The sequence below is a fragment of the Anarrhichthys ocellatus genome, unplaced genomic scaffold, assembly GCF_004355925.1.
Source record: "Anarrhichthys ocellatus isolate YVR2014 unplaced genomic scaffold, GSC_Weel_1.0 scaffold32, whole genome shotgun sequence".
NCBI classification, from domain to species: domain Eukaryota; kingdom Metazoa; phylum Chordata; class Actinopteri; order Perciformes; family Anarhichadidae; genus Anarrhichthys; species Anarrhichthys ocellatus.
In genome coordinates this window covers 1,161,699-1,177,671 of record NW_022280062.1, presented here as the reverse complement: position 1 = coordinate 1,177,671, position 15,973 = coordinate 1,161,699, and the positions used below count along the sequence as shown (strand labels likewise).

The window sequence follows — 15,973 nt, the reverse complement described above, 5'->3', positions numbered from 1 at the left end:
CTAATTCCAGCTAAAATGTCAAAGTATAAACAAACTGCTTTGAGCTATTTATCTGATCTACCCTTGACTGCCACTAAACTGGATTAATTCTAACTTTGTAAGTGTGATTGTACCCTCAATCCAAATATAAAAAACGCAGTAAAAAACACTGTACAAATGCACAATGACTCACTTCTGAAGAACGAGGATTATTGTTGGAACGATGCATATTTAACATGTTGGGATGTATTTTTGGATGTAGTATGGAGGAGTGTTTCTGGAAGTGAAAAGCAGATGAAATGTGAAATATTTTGATAAAGATAATGAAACAGGGATGGCTCTTCTGGTGGACATCTGCTCGGTGTGATGATCTTGAGTCATTGCGTGCAAAGCCTTTAACTATTCTATATTTTTCAAAGTCTTGCAGTGTCACGTTTCAAGGGGAAGAGGTAAGTGAATAGAAAATCAGTTTTTTTCTAAACTAAATACTGATTTTCCACGAACGGAAGCCGATGATGCATGCTTTAGAACTCGGAACATAAAGTATCCATATATCCTACAGTAGAAACCCGTCCTTAGCTATTCAATTAGCTCTATATTTATCTTATGTTTAGACATGTTAGGTCTTGAAGATGACCATTTCAATTTGTATGTTTCTAAAATTGGTTTCTGAATAATATTTAATCCTGCCTTCACTGTTGTCATACTTCAAAGTGCCTAAAACGTTTAAAGACTGTTCTCGTATTTCATCCATGAAGGAATAAAGTCATTTGAAACCTCTGAGTTCTTGCTATATAACACACATCCGCCTCTCTGCTTCGCCACACTAATAGCAATGGTGAGTCTTTGAAACTGCAAAGGGAAAAGTTTTTATCATTGAAGTTGTAAAGTTATTTCATGCTCGGGATGATTTGTTAAGATTCTTCTTTTACTGACCACAGCAGATTTAAAGTACATGTACTTGTTTTAAGAAGAATTTTGAAATGTACGGGGCAGTAAACTTTAATGAGGAGAATCGTACTTAGTGATGTAGCAAAGCGTTGTTGCAGGAGGGGCATATCATTTTTACCACCTACGAAATCACACAGCATTGTATTGCCTTAATTAAATATGGGAAAATACCATAAAAAATGAAAAGTAGCTCTTTTACAAAATCAGCAACAGCAATGAGAAAATATTTAAAAATAAAACATAGGCCAATAATTAAAACAAGATTTAGGGTGTATACGTTAAGATTGACTTCTGGAGACAAACACCCATTAAATATTGGATAAGTAGCACCACGTGTGGACCAAACAAAGAAACCTAACCTACATTGCAGTAGCTCATTGTATACAACAGCAAACCCCATCAACGATCTGAAAAACTCCATCCTAAACATGACTAAATTATCTCCATATTTACAAATTATCACTGTATTCTGAGAGTTACAGGCGCCCTAGGAATGTTCTGTATCTAAACTCGACATCTTCTTACAAATGTAGGTTTCTTTTACCAAGCATTTGTATCCTGAAAGAAACCATTTGGTGCACTTTCACTTCACTTCATAGAGTTTTATTCTCTATTTTCCATCACTTGTGTTAGAAACAGGATTGCATGTTTGAAATCATTTACCTGCTAATGAGTTACACGTTTTATTCGGTAACTTCAGATGTGTGATCAGTTTTTTTGTATTTTCCCATCTGTTAAGAACTTTTACTGAGCAGTGAATGTTTATAGAGCCTTGGTGGGAGCCATATTAAATGACATAGGCTGCCTGCTGTGCATTCATTCAAGTAAATTTCATTCCTAACACTAATATAGCCATTGCATAGGTGATTGAATATTTCAGTTTAGACATGGCCTGTAACTTTTTCAATGTCACGGTATGTTATAGAGCAATACAATAGTTATCAATTGTGTCACTGCTGACTTAAACTTCCTGAATATAATGCTCAGTGAAAATGACTGCTGAATGTACATGAATCCATGAAGTGGACATGCGGTAAGTCAAGTTAATCAATAAGAAATCATGCTACCTCTGAGGTAACACTGTTTATTTCATCTGTATAATCCAATGCATTTCAAAAATCACATTGGTACTATGCATACTTAACACAACACCATGTGCTGTGTTTAACAAAAGCATGTATGATGAACTTGAAGTTTTACCAGAACATTGCAGATAAAGATGCACTAAATCTGTCTAGTTAACATATGAATGACATATTGACAACTTATCTTGTGCATATCTTGTTATAACAAGGCTAAACTAAACAACTCCTCATGAACATTATATAACTGCGAATATTTTGGTCGTTCTCATGTAATAAGGAAATATATTGATATATCACATGCGTTATTTGGCATTACCTATTTGTATTTGTTTCAACATATAGATTTTAACAAGCAGGCCTAAATCTCAGGCAAATCTCAAATTTCTGTTTTTGTTACCTCTATGTAAGCATGTTATACTCAACAAAAGCGACAGGAGTTTAGTGTAACTGTACATCTAAAAGTGAAGTAACAAACGTTTCCTAACAAGTAACGTACTGTACGTGTATACCACGCGAGCATCGAGCAAAACGTCACACACATCCGAGGTCATGTTATTATGGCGCAATGCATTGTGGGGTTTCAAAATGGAGCCCTTGCTGCCGGAGTCAACCGCCATGTCCTGTGTTATGTAGCCGTCGACCGCTGTTAATTAACAGGCGGAGTAGCCATTTAAATTTGACACGTAATACAACAATGGGGAGTTTGTGTTTCGCCAGGGGAGCGTTCACGTCCGCCACAAAACACACGGGTCGATATTTGTGCGTACCGTTTCTCTTCGGTGTTTCAGCTCCAGCAGGTGTCCTTGTTAGAAGGTACAGCCAGGACACTGCCCGGAGAGATGTCCCCGTTCAGTGTGTGTGCTATCACCTACCTCACAGGACTTTACTTAAAATCCAGGGACAAGACACGAGCCCGTTCCTTCAGGGGATCATAACCAATGACATGGGGCTGCTGGAGGAGCCTGGACTCACAGTTATGTACTCGCACATGCTAAATGTACAAGGAAGAACACTATATGACATCATATTGTACAGGTAGAGTATACTTCATTATACCGTTTTGTGTTTTCAGTTGACACCAGGGTGGGGCTAACGTTACTTATCTCAAAATGCAGTTACTGGTCGTTGGTAGCCCAGTAGCAGACAACAGAGTCAGTGGTGTGTGTTCAGTGTGGCTCAAACATTAGCTAACGTTAGGCACAGAGTCCTATGTTTAAGGTTAAATATACCAAATACAGGGGCACTGTGACTTTGACGTCAGTGGGATTTAAAAACACTCCCACTGTGCCAGCTGTTGTGCAATATGGACCTGGGGAAAAAAAAGACACTTTCCAATATGAAATGGCCTTCATTAAATACAGGAAGTGAGATGATGTATAAATGCTATTTGAAAACATTTTTTACATTGCTAGAGCAGCAATTTGTGAATGAACTTCGCTGGCATATAAGGGCGGTCTATCTTTTCTTATTTGCAGGATAACTGGTGATGACAAGTAATCACATCCAGATAGTTCATGCATTATGTCATAAGAGATGTCATAAGGCACGATAAGCTTATATTTTAATGAATAGATGGCAACACACGGAGCATGAACTATTGTAACCCGGCCTGTCAAAAAATGCTACGTTACCATTTGAAGGACGCGTGTATGAATTTTAGCTGACAATGAAATGTGGTCGACCTTCTCAGCGGATACTAGTATATAGTAGCATCTCAATAGATACTAGTATGTGACTGTCGCAAAATATGTGAACTCTGCCTGGAAAGATAGACCTCTAATCCAGCTACAGATTAATTTTATTCAGTTTATTGTTACACAAAAATGTCTAACCAGCTGTTTATAAAACAAGATACTTTTTACCACTTCTTTAGGTGCTACACCAAGATCTCTCTGGGCAATAAACGGTCATTAACTCAGGTTAATCTGCAGATTTGGGGAAATACATGTTTTCACCATAAATGTCTGTTGTAACACTGAGTTACCTGATTGTATAGTTTTTATGGTGGACGTTGTGTTTCATGAGGCACTAAATTTGCTGTGTTTCCTTTCAGTCTGAAAGAAGCAGATGCAGGACAGGGTGTTTTCCTGGAGTGTGACAGCACGATTAAGGACTCAATCTTGAGACATTTGAAGATGTACAAGCTCCGCAGAAAGGTCAACATGAACCCCTGTCCAGAGCTCTCTGTTTGGGCGGTGCTTTCCAAACCACAGAACGCAGGTCAAGAGGCCAGTACACCTGAGCTCTCCTCCCCAGACAAAGCTCTGGTTTGGGACACCGATCCTCGAACTCAGGAGATGGGCTGGAGATTGGTGTTGGACAGTCGAGTTGACCCCTTGGATGTCATTGCGTCATGTCAGAAAGGTGACACAGAAGAGTATCACAGACATCGCTACACAATAGGTAAGACCAGTCAGAATATGTAGAGTTTGTTAGAGAGGAAAAGAAAAACAGGACATGAAGTAAGGATTTGTACTCACTTGTATTTGTATGTGCTTTTGACTCTTTTTGACATGTTTTGTTTATATCCTTTACTGTCATTGTTGTCTAGGGCTTCCTGAGGGAGTAAGGGACCTTCCTCCTGGGCTGGCACTACCGCTAGAGTCAAATCTTGTCTACATGGAGGGTATCAGCTTCAGCAAGGGCTGTTACATTGGCCAGGAGCTCACAGCCAGGACTCATCACACTGGGGTGGTTCGGAAACGCCTGATGCCAGTACGCTTGTCAGCCCCGGTCCAAGCCCTCGAGGAAGGAGCTACGCTGCAAACGCAGACAGGCAAGCCAGCTGGGAAGCACCGAGCAGGGGTCGGAGAGCTGGGCCTGAGCCTAATCCGCTTGGCTCATGCCAAAGAAGCGTTGACACTCAAATCTTCCGATGACACCACAGTGACACTCGAGGCTTCTGTGCCAGACTGGTGGCCTAAAGACGTGAATATTAACTGAAGAGAAGGATGTTTTATTGTTCCCTCAAATGTGACGCACATCCCATCTGACAGACTTCTTACAGACAGAACCCTGAAGTACAGTATGTTACACTGTCATTGCTTCACAGCTGTGTGGCACTAATCCATTTTTGTGAGGATTTTTGTTTTGTTTGCAATAAAATCTACTCTTTGGGGTGATTTTATAATAATCACCCCAATATAATAATTATTTAGCAGATCTATTTTCAGCACGATACAGGATATACCAACAGTGGTATGGTATTGGTGGTTGCTGAATAAACATACAAAAAAGCAATACAAAAACTCAATATGTATTTTCTTTTTTTTAAATTTATCCATATTTCAGTGCAAAACAAATTCCAAACATTCATAATAAACATTTGAGATTGCCGTTGATCTCAAACCAAAGGTGTGGTAACACCTTTATCCTTTTATTCGCACTGTACAAATTGGCACTTTTCATTCAAGCCATTTCCAGACGAAGGTAACATTGAGGCGACACCGCTGAACATCTTATTCCTGATAAAGGAGGTGCTGCCCCCTTGTGGACTGTATGGTGTCCCGAATTTGCTGCAACATGGTTTCTGGCTGCAAAGTCAAAGTTGAATGATCAAGCCGCTTGAAGTCTTCATTGCAGAGTAGGCATTCAATAACGTGAGCCACTCTTTGTAGGTCAAAGGCAGCATGGTAAGGTCCAAGTGTGGTGAGGGTCTCCGAGAGATGCCGAGGGTAATCGCAGGAATCCCCAGAGGAACGAGCATTCAGGAAAGCAATTCGGTTGTCGGCAATGATTTTCAGGAACGATGCAAATTCTGCATAGTTGATACCAGAGCAGGCCTTCATAATAACCTAAAAAGTAAAACGAACAATGACTAAGTATGACGTTGCAAACATTCACGGCAGCAGCGTGTTTCTAGAAAGCATGCAGACTTGTCTCTCTGAAGTACCTGGCAGTGCTGATGCCACGAGTCCATCGTGTTTCTCCACTCGTCTATCTCCTTTTGAACAGACGAGAGCTCGTTCTGAAGGAACTGCCACATGATGTCTACATTGCAGCCATTCAACCAGTTATGGTTAATAGAGATGGTGTCTTCCTGTCATAAGAACATTAAAGAGAGAATCCCCATGTCACAATTAGATAACAGACCTTAATGTATGATATGTCATAAGGTAGGTATTTAAACTAACTCAACTGCTTGGATTTTGTTGCCTTTACAGTTCTTACCAGATTATAAACTTGATGGTGCCAGCCGCTGGGCACGAAGATGATCTCACCCGCCTCTTGAATAATTTCGAGGGGTTGACAGGCTTCTTCAGAGTGTGGAAAAAGACCTCTGTCTCGAAGCTCGGCCGACGTTACATCATAAGGAAGGTTGCCGTGAGTGTCGCGTAAAAACTCCTCCTGACCTGGAGGATACAGGAGCCATTTCTTCCTGCCGCAGATGTTTGCAGACCAGCTGTAGGAGCGGAACACATCGGCGTGGAACGGGGTCCTGGAGACGAGAAAGCGCATCTGATTGATAGATGTCCCGTATGTGTTGCCTCACACAACCTGACAATAAAAAGCTATATTCTAAATTGTTGCAAAAATTATGTTAAATGTTTCATACCATGAGCCCTTAGGTCCCATGTAGACAAATCGGTAGTCATCCACTTCAAGTGTATCCCAGTATTCATTAAGCCAGTCAGAAGAAAAGAAGACTGGTGTGGTGTAAACATTATGCTCTGGAAAGTCCCTGTAGAACCAGAATATTAAATGTATCATGGGTAATAATGTACACTGTGCTGTATGAAACAAAGTTTAGTTAAATCCATATGAATGAATACCTTGACATGTGCCAGTCTTTAAGATAAAGACATCCTTTAGGTGATGAGTGGCCATTCTGGATGTATTCCTTCCAGTATTGTATAAATTCTTTAAAAGGCATTACTTGTTTAGGGTTTGCATTGTACTCCTTTGCATTGCAGTTTGCAACAGGAACAGGAGTCTCATCTGTGATGAAGAACAAACACATTATCTTACAGTAGCATTACACGACACCAGTAATTGCAGCCGCTGCATTATGACGCATGGTAGTTGGTTAACGTGTTAGTAATAGACCTATTTACCGAACTCTTGTAGCAGTTTCTGGAAATTGGGCTTCCCCATCTCGGACACCCATTGTTTTCTACACTTCCAGCCCTCCGTAAACCTTCTTGAAAACATACACGGGTGATTGGGAATCAAGTATTTCTTGAAAAACTTAGAATAGCTCAGCTCCTTGTCGATGTAATCTACAAAATGTGAAGACCAGAACTGTTCGTACGACTGCCTTGGCATTTTGACCAGGCTGCAGCAGTTACGGTACGTCTCCCCGTCCATAATGGTAAACAAGACCTCGGCTAGCCTGTTAGCAAGCCTAGCTAGCTGTCACCGGTTGGACAGCAAGAAACGGTAATAATAAGCTAGCAGGTCGATTAGTTTGACGTTACATAGCAAACGGCTTTTTACTAACGCTGTCAAACACAGGCTAGATTAGGCTGCAAATCATACATTATGCTAAAACGTGTTTTATTTTCTATTTTGACAACAGGTCGCTGCATATGACTCCATCCCGAAGAAGATATAGCAGGTTATATGGTTCCTGACCGACGGACATATAATATACCGTTGGTGTTTATTTATTGTCACTACTTCCTATATTGCCGTTTCAATGTATTTAATACGAACACTGTAGGTATTTTTATTTTTTTGCTAAATCAAAAACCGCCACCCTAGCTAACGACGATTATGCCGCGGTAGCCTTTTCTCTGACAATAGTCATTTTCAAGGCGGACAGTAAATACAGACGTGCTCCTGCGTGACGTCACTTCCGTAATAAACATCAGCGATACCGATGGGTAACGTCATGCTCAGCCCAGCGAGGTAAATGTTGTTTTCGATCAATGGTGGTGTGGGACGGATATAATTGCATCCGAGAAGAAGTGATACACGCTAAGAGGGTTTATAACGTTGTACTGACGCATGCGTAATGCGGTCGTTTTCGATAGAAAAGGTCGCTCTACCAAAACTGAAGCTGCCAGTCTGAACGCCTCAGCTGAGCTCATCTGCTGCCTGGATCCCTCATTACATTCTGAAGAAAGTATGTTCCTTGTTAGGACACAGAGAGATCACTCTGTACAATGTCCTCATTGTGTGGTTAACAGCAACAGTGTGTGAGCTTGTATAGGAGATAATATGTTGCCTGATACTGAAGCTTATTTGTCCTTCTAGGTGAATCAGTGTATCTCCAAAATGAGCCGGGGCGTTGCTATCCACAGCTGGTCCGGCTCCTATTACATCAACAGTGAGAAGCGGTGGGAAAATGGCTCGCTGTCTCTCACCCGGACCATGGTGTACTTCGTCTCTAACCAGAGTAAGGAGAGCCTGGCCAGCTTCCGCCTCTCGAGGATCATGAAGATCAAGATGGAGTCGTCCAGTTTCATCTTCAGCACGCTCACAGTGCTTGAAGAGGGCAACGTGAAGCACTGGTTTGGTTCCCTTAAGCCCAACAGGGTGGTGGTTTATAATGTGTTAGAGCACTTCTGGAGGGAACGCCTTCTGTCCCCCACCTCGGAGGCCCGGGGGGCCGAAGGTCAACCCTCTAAAGGCAGAGAGCTGATCAACCTGGTGGCAGAGTCCCAGAGAAGGCTGGAGGACACCGGCATGGTCCTCAGCCACCAAGGAGAGCAGTTTGACAATGTGATGCAGGGGCTGGAGAAGATTGACTCTGATCTGGGCGTGGCTGATAAGTAATTATCTGATGATTTTTTAATTTGGAAGACTTGCTCATATTTTATTCTAATGCTGTTGACTGCTATAATTAAGTAGTTCCAATACAAAAACAGGCCCAACATAACAATAGTGAAACAAGTCATACACCCATGATTTCATCCTTTCTCTGTTGCAGACTTCTGTTGGAGCTGGAGTCTCCCTCCTGGTGGCCTTTTGGTAAACTCCCCTGGAAGACTCAGCAGGACGCCAAGGCGGAGGACGCTTCAAGAGCTGCGGCCGCGGCAGCTTCCGCGACCGGGAAAGGGTCCGGTAGAAATAAGGTGATCGCAAGCATCCCAGCTGTAGTGAACAAAGGCGGGAACTCTGACTTAAAACCCGGATGCTTGTTGGTGCTGGTCTCCTCGCTGGAGGTGCGAGACACAAACTGCCAACTCCTTCACCGTTTTGAACGGAATGAGGTCGATGAGATCAGGGTGCACAGTCCGTATGAGATCACGGTTAGACAGCGGTTTATTGGGAAGCCGGATATATGCTACAGGTTCCTGTCTGCCAAGATGCCAGAGGCGATGTCCGTGTTGGAGATGCAGTACAAAAAGAAAGTGGAGCTCACTAGTGAATACTCTGCTTTCAAAGCAACTCCGTTTTCATCTCCGTGTGACACAGAGGGGCCAAACTGGAACGAAGGTGAGGCATGGATAATATACATATCAAGCGTTCCCTCACTGTTTCCATGTCTCGTATGGAATTGACCACTAAGTGGCAGTAAAGGTCTATGTTTCCACCTCTGTATATTTATAGGTGTGCAGCCACATGTAAAAACATTTCATCCACATGCTTTTTGGACACGGTTACGGGTGTCTCTCCCTGACAGATATTTAGTTTTGATGAGTCACTTCATCCTTATTGCCTCAGTTACTTTGAGTTTACTGTCTGGTTTCCTCATAAACAACATATGCACTCTGCACTTCTTTTTCTGCACCATCTCCACCCATGGAGTCAGGTTTGCTGCAAAAGTGCCAAGAGACAGATCTCCCACTGGAGGTCCCAGCAGGAGCGCTGTCCCAGTTGCAGGTGCACGTCCTCCAGCCGTCTGTCAGTCAGTCCGAGGCCCAAGAACTCAAACAGGTGAGACCTGTGTGGATATGTGACTTGCATTTATATTTGTATAATTCAGTGTGGCTTTGTGGCACAAAGGCAGTAAAACTGCCTGTGCCAAAGCACACTGATTGTAATCCTGCGGGCTTAATAATAATAATAACTAGAAAATTTCACAAGAAATTTTGACAGTGTGGCTTCTACTGCCCGAAGGCGTCGCAATATATATAGCTACACACGCGATGTTACCGGTAGTATCGTTGAGGTTCGATTGAGATATCGCTTTTCTCTTTTCTGCATTTTAGATTCATACTCTTGGATTCAATCTTGTATTTGTGATGGACAGTCCACAAATGGCTCCCATCATTTCTGTACTGGACATGTACATCTTTGTTTGAGAAGCCTTTGGAAATGATGGGAGCTGACGCTCCCATCATTTCTGTACAAACCTCATTCTGAGCTTCACGTTAAGATACAGTTACTGTTAAACTTATACGCACCTAACTATGATGATGAATCCTTTATTCAAGATATTTTTATGAAGGTATCATGGGACAACAAAACATACTTGTAGGAGGTGATTTTAATTTTTGTTTAGATCCTATATTAGATAAATCAGCCACAACAACATCCAAAACAAAAGCAGCTAAAACTACCTTATCGTTTATGAAAGAACTGAAATACAATACATTACATACCTACAAAGTTGAAAAAAACATTTTACGGACCAAACAAAAATATTATGAATTGGGAGAGAAAGCTCACAAAATTCTGTCCTGGCAATTGAGAACAGAGGAAAACTCAAGGTTAATTAATGCAATTCAAACTGAAACGGGTGCAATCTCACACAAACCAACAGAAATTAAGGACTCATTCAAACAGTTTTATACAAATCTATATACATTAAAATCGCCAGAAGATCTATCTAAGATTGATGAATTTCTGTCCACTATTGAATTGCCGAAATTCGGCCACGAAGACCAAAAGAATCTTCATTTGCCCTTCACTCAGAAAGAAATTGAAAAGGCCTTATGTTCAATACAACCCAATAAATCACCAGGAGAGGACGGCTTCCCTCCTGAATTCTACAGAGAATTTAAGGACTTACTTACCCCCCTTATAATGGATGTGATCAATTTAGCATCCAAAACTCAAACTCTTCCTGAATCATTCTCCACTGCCATAATCACTGTGATTCACAAAAAAAATAGAGATCCATTAAAGTGTTCCTCTTTTTGACCCATTTCCTTGTTGAATTCAGATTATAAATTGATTTCCAAAGCCCTGGCTAACAGGCTTGGCCAATATTTGCCAAAATTAATAAACCCAGACCAGATCGGCTTTATTTTTGAAACGCTCATCAGCCAATAACTTGTGCAGACTCTTTAATATTATCCATCTAACAAAATCTAAAACTGAACCTAGTGTAGCTGTAGCATTAGATGCTGAAAAGGCCTTTGATAGGCTAGAGTGGCCGTATTTATTCAAAGTTTTGGACAAGTTTGGATTTGGCCATTTGTTTATCAATTGGGTGAAAACCCTTTACCATAAACCCAGAGCCAAAATTACCACAAATGGACAGACTTCGACAGCATTTCCCTTGAGTAGATTGAGTCGACAGGGCTGCCCTCTGTCTCCAGGACTCTTTGTCCTGGCTATTGAACCACTTGCTGAAGCAATTAGACGGGATCCAGATATAAAGGGGTTCAGAGTGGACCAAATAAATCATAAAATTAATCTCCTGGCAGATGATGTAATTTTGTATCTAACAGACCCAGTTAACTCTCTCACTAAATTGCAGACGCTACTAAACACCTATGGTGCTATTTCAGGATACAAGGTCAATCTGGAAAAAAGTGAAATTATTCCACTCACGAACTTCGATCACACTGAATACCAACAAACAACCCCATTTAAGTGGCTTCCGAATATTAAATATCGAGGAATAATTATAGATAATGATCTTAAAAATTTGTACAAACTTAATTACCTCCCATTGCTGAGTAAAATCGAGGACGACCTACACAGATAGATGAATCTACCCATTACTCTAATTGGTCGAATAAACTGTGTGAAAATGAATATTCTCCCGAGGTTGCAGTATCTTTTCCAGTCCTTACCCATTCCATTACCTCAAACCATTTTTAAAACCCTCAACAAACACATTAGGCAGTTTTTATGGAACTGTAAAATACCAAGGGTGTCAATGGAAAAATTAACATGGGATTATAGTCTAGGAGGTTTTCGACTACCCAATTTGAAGAAATATTATTTAGCAGCCCAGATGCGATATATTTTGTCATTTTTTGACGGTGATGCTGCCCCCTCTTGGATACAAATTGCACTTCACCCTCTGAAAGAAGAAACCTCCAGTGATTTTATTTATAAATGGAACTCCAAAACCATATCCAAGAGGACAGACAATCCTATTTTGAAACATTTTATTAAAATATGGTATGAAGTTCACAAAACTCTTGGACTAAATATGAGACTATCACGAAAAACACCTCTAATACAAAATTAACTTGTGCCCATGACTCTAAGTAACAAGATTCTGGAGACTTGGCATGACAGAGGAATCCAGCATCTCGAAGATTGCTTTGATAAAGGACTCCTCATGTCTTTTGAAGAACTGAAGAGAAAATATGATTTGCCCAGTAGAACTTTCTTTTGTTACCTCCAGTTAAGATCCTTTTTGAGAACCAACCTGGGCCCTGGAATGACTCTACCTGTGTTAACTAATGTGGAAAAATTGCTTCACCAGGGAAATGTGTACAAATTTATTTCTAAAATGTACTCCATGTTGCTGAATTAGGGCCCAAAACCAGGATTACACAGATCCAGGATGAGATGGGAATCAGACTTGAACATAACAATTGATGAAGAACTCTGGTCAGATTTGTGCAAGAACAGTTTGTCAGCAACAGTTAATGCCAATTGTCAGAAATGTGTTTCAGATGTGGTATAGAGGTCGGCTCCTTCCTACACTGTACCTGGCTTTGCACAAAGGTGAGGTCCTTTTGGTATGACTTTTGTAATATAATAACTAAGATCACAGGGGTTACCTTTCCATTAGATCCTGAGCTATGTTTACTGGGAAACTTCACAACAGGTCTTTAACGAAGCTCCAAATTAAACTTACAGAAATTGCTTTATGTGTGGCCAGGAAATGTAATGCAATGACGTGGAAGTCTGATTCCCCCACTCTGACAAATGGTCTGTGGAAATGAACAGTTGCATTCCTCTTGAAAAGATCACATATAGTCTCAGAAAAAGATATCATTTATTTTTGAAAATCTGGCAGCCTTATTTGGAGTACATGGGTACAACACTAACAGTACCATACACTAACAAATTTCCCCGTTAAATTACAGTAAACAGCTGGCAGCTACAGCTTCCAGCATTCAACCTACTGTAATTTAGAACGGTTTAATACTGTAAAAATATTACAGTAGTGCTGTATAGAAAATGCATTGGTTATTTCAGTGTTCCTACTGTATTGTCCATGAACAGTTCATTACCGTAAAATGTATTACAGTACTATAGAATGTATATTTACAGTATGACACTGCTAGAAGCTAATGCTTTAAAAATGTTACATTTCAAAATAAAACCCCTGAAAATTGCAAGCATAGAAACGACTCAAACAAGAGATGGCCTTACATTAAAAAGCTTTTATTAAAGCCAATGCAGTGTCAAACACCTTCAATAACTGACAATTTGACAGTGATCATATTTTTGCAAAATACAAATAATAAAAGCAACATATAAAATCACATTCATTAAAATTGTATCAAACACATTCAGGAGCAAAAAACATTGTAAGTAATTACATTATTGTACAATCAGACAAGAACACTGAATCGTGTTGAACAGATTCTCAACAATCTACTGTGTATAAAACTCTTATAGTATTCTAAATGTAAAAGAGCACATCTGTAACTGCACGTTTGAGACAACAGGATAAAACAAAACAATTTTATCTCTCCTTCACCTTTGTGATGTCCTGCGTGGTAATGTGCCGGGACTACATAAAGCCCCACTCAAAGTCCAGGAGGTTTTTTATGAGGGTGGCCACATGGGGATTGACAGCTGCTGCCTTCTTCTGGACCAGCTTCCCTGTCTTTCTGGACACCACCTTCCCCTGGTTGGCCTTTGTCCCCCTTTCCGGGTTGAGACCAATGAAGCGCCTAAATAACAGAGAAAGCATATTAGGTGTAGTATGTAAAGAGTATTTGCACTTCATACTGAACCCCATTGAAATAAACAAATACAAAAGTTGTTTTCATTATATTGACCTCTGTGTCTACTAATAATGAGAGAATTATCTTATTTTCATCTAACATGTGTGTGAATATTTCAAACAAGTAAAAAATGTGAACATACAAGGTCTGATTTTTGTGCTCAATCATTTTGCAACATATTAACCTTCAGAAAAAAATCCAAACAATATTTAAGACCGCAGAAAACTTACCTTTGAACAAACTCCAGTGTCCTTGCAGCTTCCTCTTGGTATTGCAAGTTGAACACATAGTAGCTGGCGAAAACTGCAGCAAGCCCTGTGATGAAGCTCGGTTGGATGCCTTCACAGACGACGTGGCTTTCAATGCTCATCATCCACCGCCCAATTGTGACTTCGTCACCAGCAACTAATGCAGACAACAATTACAGTTAATGTTCTGAAACCATATCAAACATAGGAATTGGGGCCCTATCCAGGCATTTTTAAAGTATTGGAATTGGCTGATGAAGTTTTGAACTATATCTTTCCCCTTAACTACTGTATTTACATTGATTATTGTAAGTTATTCTGCTAGAAATGTTTTTTTACAGGACTTGGGAGGGCAAAAACAACATCAATGAGATAGCAACATCCATGGGAGAGCACAGCAAAACATACATTTATGAGACAGACATAATAAAGAGAAATTAGACAGACAGGCATGGAGTAAAGAATATAAATCATTCTGTCTAACTTATATGACACTTACCCAGCAGTATCAGTCGTGGACGGGCTGGAAGGGTCAGGGTGCGCTCCAAGTTGACTGCAGTGGCAGACATCTGTAGAACATGGACAATGGTATCCAAATTAAGAATGAAAGTGTGTGTACAGTAATTGTAGACATAAACAAACCAACTTACATCAGCAAGGAGTATCAGTCCCTCTGTTATCTCATCAAAGTAGGCCATCAGCAGCTGGATGACACGAAGAGTCAACTCCCCACCTTCACCCTGGGAGACAATAGATGCACATGTCAATCAACGTTTTAGCTCATATTTGCATCGACTTGCATCATAAGTGTCCCTTTCCTCATGGGGAGAAAAGCAACTTGACAACTCCTAAAAAACGTTTTATTTGAAATAACATTCGCCCCACAGTCAATTCTAAAATAAATTAAAGCCCTTTCACATAAACCTACTTAGATTTGAATACATCAATACTTACATCGGACCTTTGATTTAACAGTAATTGAATCCAAATTAAATTAACATAATGCTATAGCCCAAGTTAACATAGCCTCAATGCTAACGTTAGCTAACCATGCTAACGTTAGCTAACACAGCTTGTTGATTCAATTGCTGAGACATTCATTTGGGTGTCTTTGAAAAATTAAATAACTATCGCTGGTAACGTGGTTCGACAGAAAAATAACGATATTATGTTGTTAATCAAGAGTAACGTTAAGCTAGCTAAAGGTAGCTGGACACGTTAGCATGCATGCTAACAACAAGTCACCTTATCGACAAAAAAAAACAATACAATACAATGTAAATTCAACACAAAATGACTGAACACGGTCATGATAACTTTGACAACATCGAAATTACCTTGTTCAGTGAGCCACAGAGGCAGGATGGACTACGGTGTCCGCTGCGGTGTTTGTAGACGAGGTGAAGCAGCAGGTGGTGCTCGGTCTACTTCGGTGCTTCAGTCAGAGTTCGTGGAAAATCGTCTCCTCAAATGTTCTCTTTTTGTTATTCCTCCATCCTGTATAAAATCGCCGATCTATGCTATCTAAAGCTTTCTGTTCACTTTCTTTAGGTTGACTATGTGCTAACAAAGCAGTAGACACTTGATGCAATGTGATTTTGAAGAGTAATGGGCGGGCTTAGAGTCAACTGAAAAAGGAAAAAATACTGTAGTATACTGCAAGATTGTATGC

The 15,973-nt window shown here is 40.4% G+C and overlaps 3 protein-coding genes across 4 annotated transcripts in view; 2 read left to right on the top strand and 1 right to left on the bottom strand.

The window, feature by feature from the left end:
- The first annotated feature begins 2,567 nt into the window (after positions 1 to 2,567).
- Positions 2,568 to 5,255, top strand: iba57 (iron-sulfur cluster assembly factor IBA57). Its single transcript, XM_031865168.1, has 3 exons — positions 2,568 to 3,050; positions 4,069 to 4,418; positions 4,567 to 5,255. Exons 1-3 carry the CDS (start codon positions 2,581 to 2,583, stop codon positions 4,956 to 4,958), a joined length of 1,212 nt encoding a protein of 403 aa, XP_031721028.1. The 5' UTR covers positions 2,568 to 2,580; the 3' UTR covers positions 4,959 to 5,255.
- Positions 4,514 to 8,079, bottom strand: jmjd4 (jumonji domain containing 4). The gene is made up of 6 exons (XM_031865162.1): positions 7,070 to 8,079; positions 6,788 to 6,953; positions 6,571 to 6,696; positions 6,186 to 6,453; positions 5,908 to 6,054; positions 4,514 to 5,809 (listed from the first exon to the last, which is right to left on the bottom strand). Exons 1-6 carry the CDS (start codon positions 7,320 to 7,322, stop codon positions 5,474 to 5,476), a joined length of 1,296 nt encoding a protein of 431 aa, XP_031721022.1. The 5' UTR covers positions 7,323 to 8,079; the 3' UTR covers positions 4,514 to 5,473.
- Positions 7,800 to 15,973, top strand: part of snap47 (synaptosome associated protein 47) — a 13,199-nt gene continuing 5,025 nt past the window's right edge. The window contains exons 1-4 of one of the 2 annotated variants that reach the window (XM_031865165.1): positions 7,800 to 7,865; positions 8,214 to 8,731; positions 8,890 to 9,398; positions 9,715 to 9,839. In XM_031865165.1, the coding sequence (XP_031721025.1) occupies positions 8,235 to 8,731; positions 8,890 to 9,398; positions 9,715 to 9,839 (1,131 nt within the window). In that variant the 5' untranslated portion in view covers positions 7,800 to 7,865; positions 8,214 to 8,234. Of the gene's footprint in view, positions 8,083 to 8,213; positions 8,732 to 8,889; positions 9,399 to 9,714; positions 9,840 to 15,973 lie in introns of both variants that reach the window. The other variant, XM_031865164.1, reaches the window with a different exon arrangement.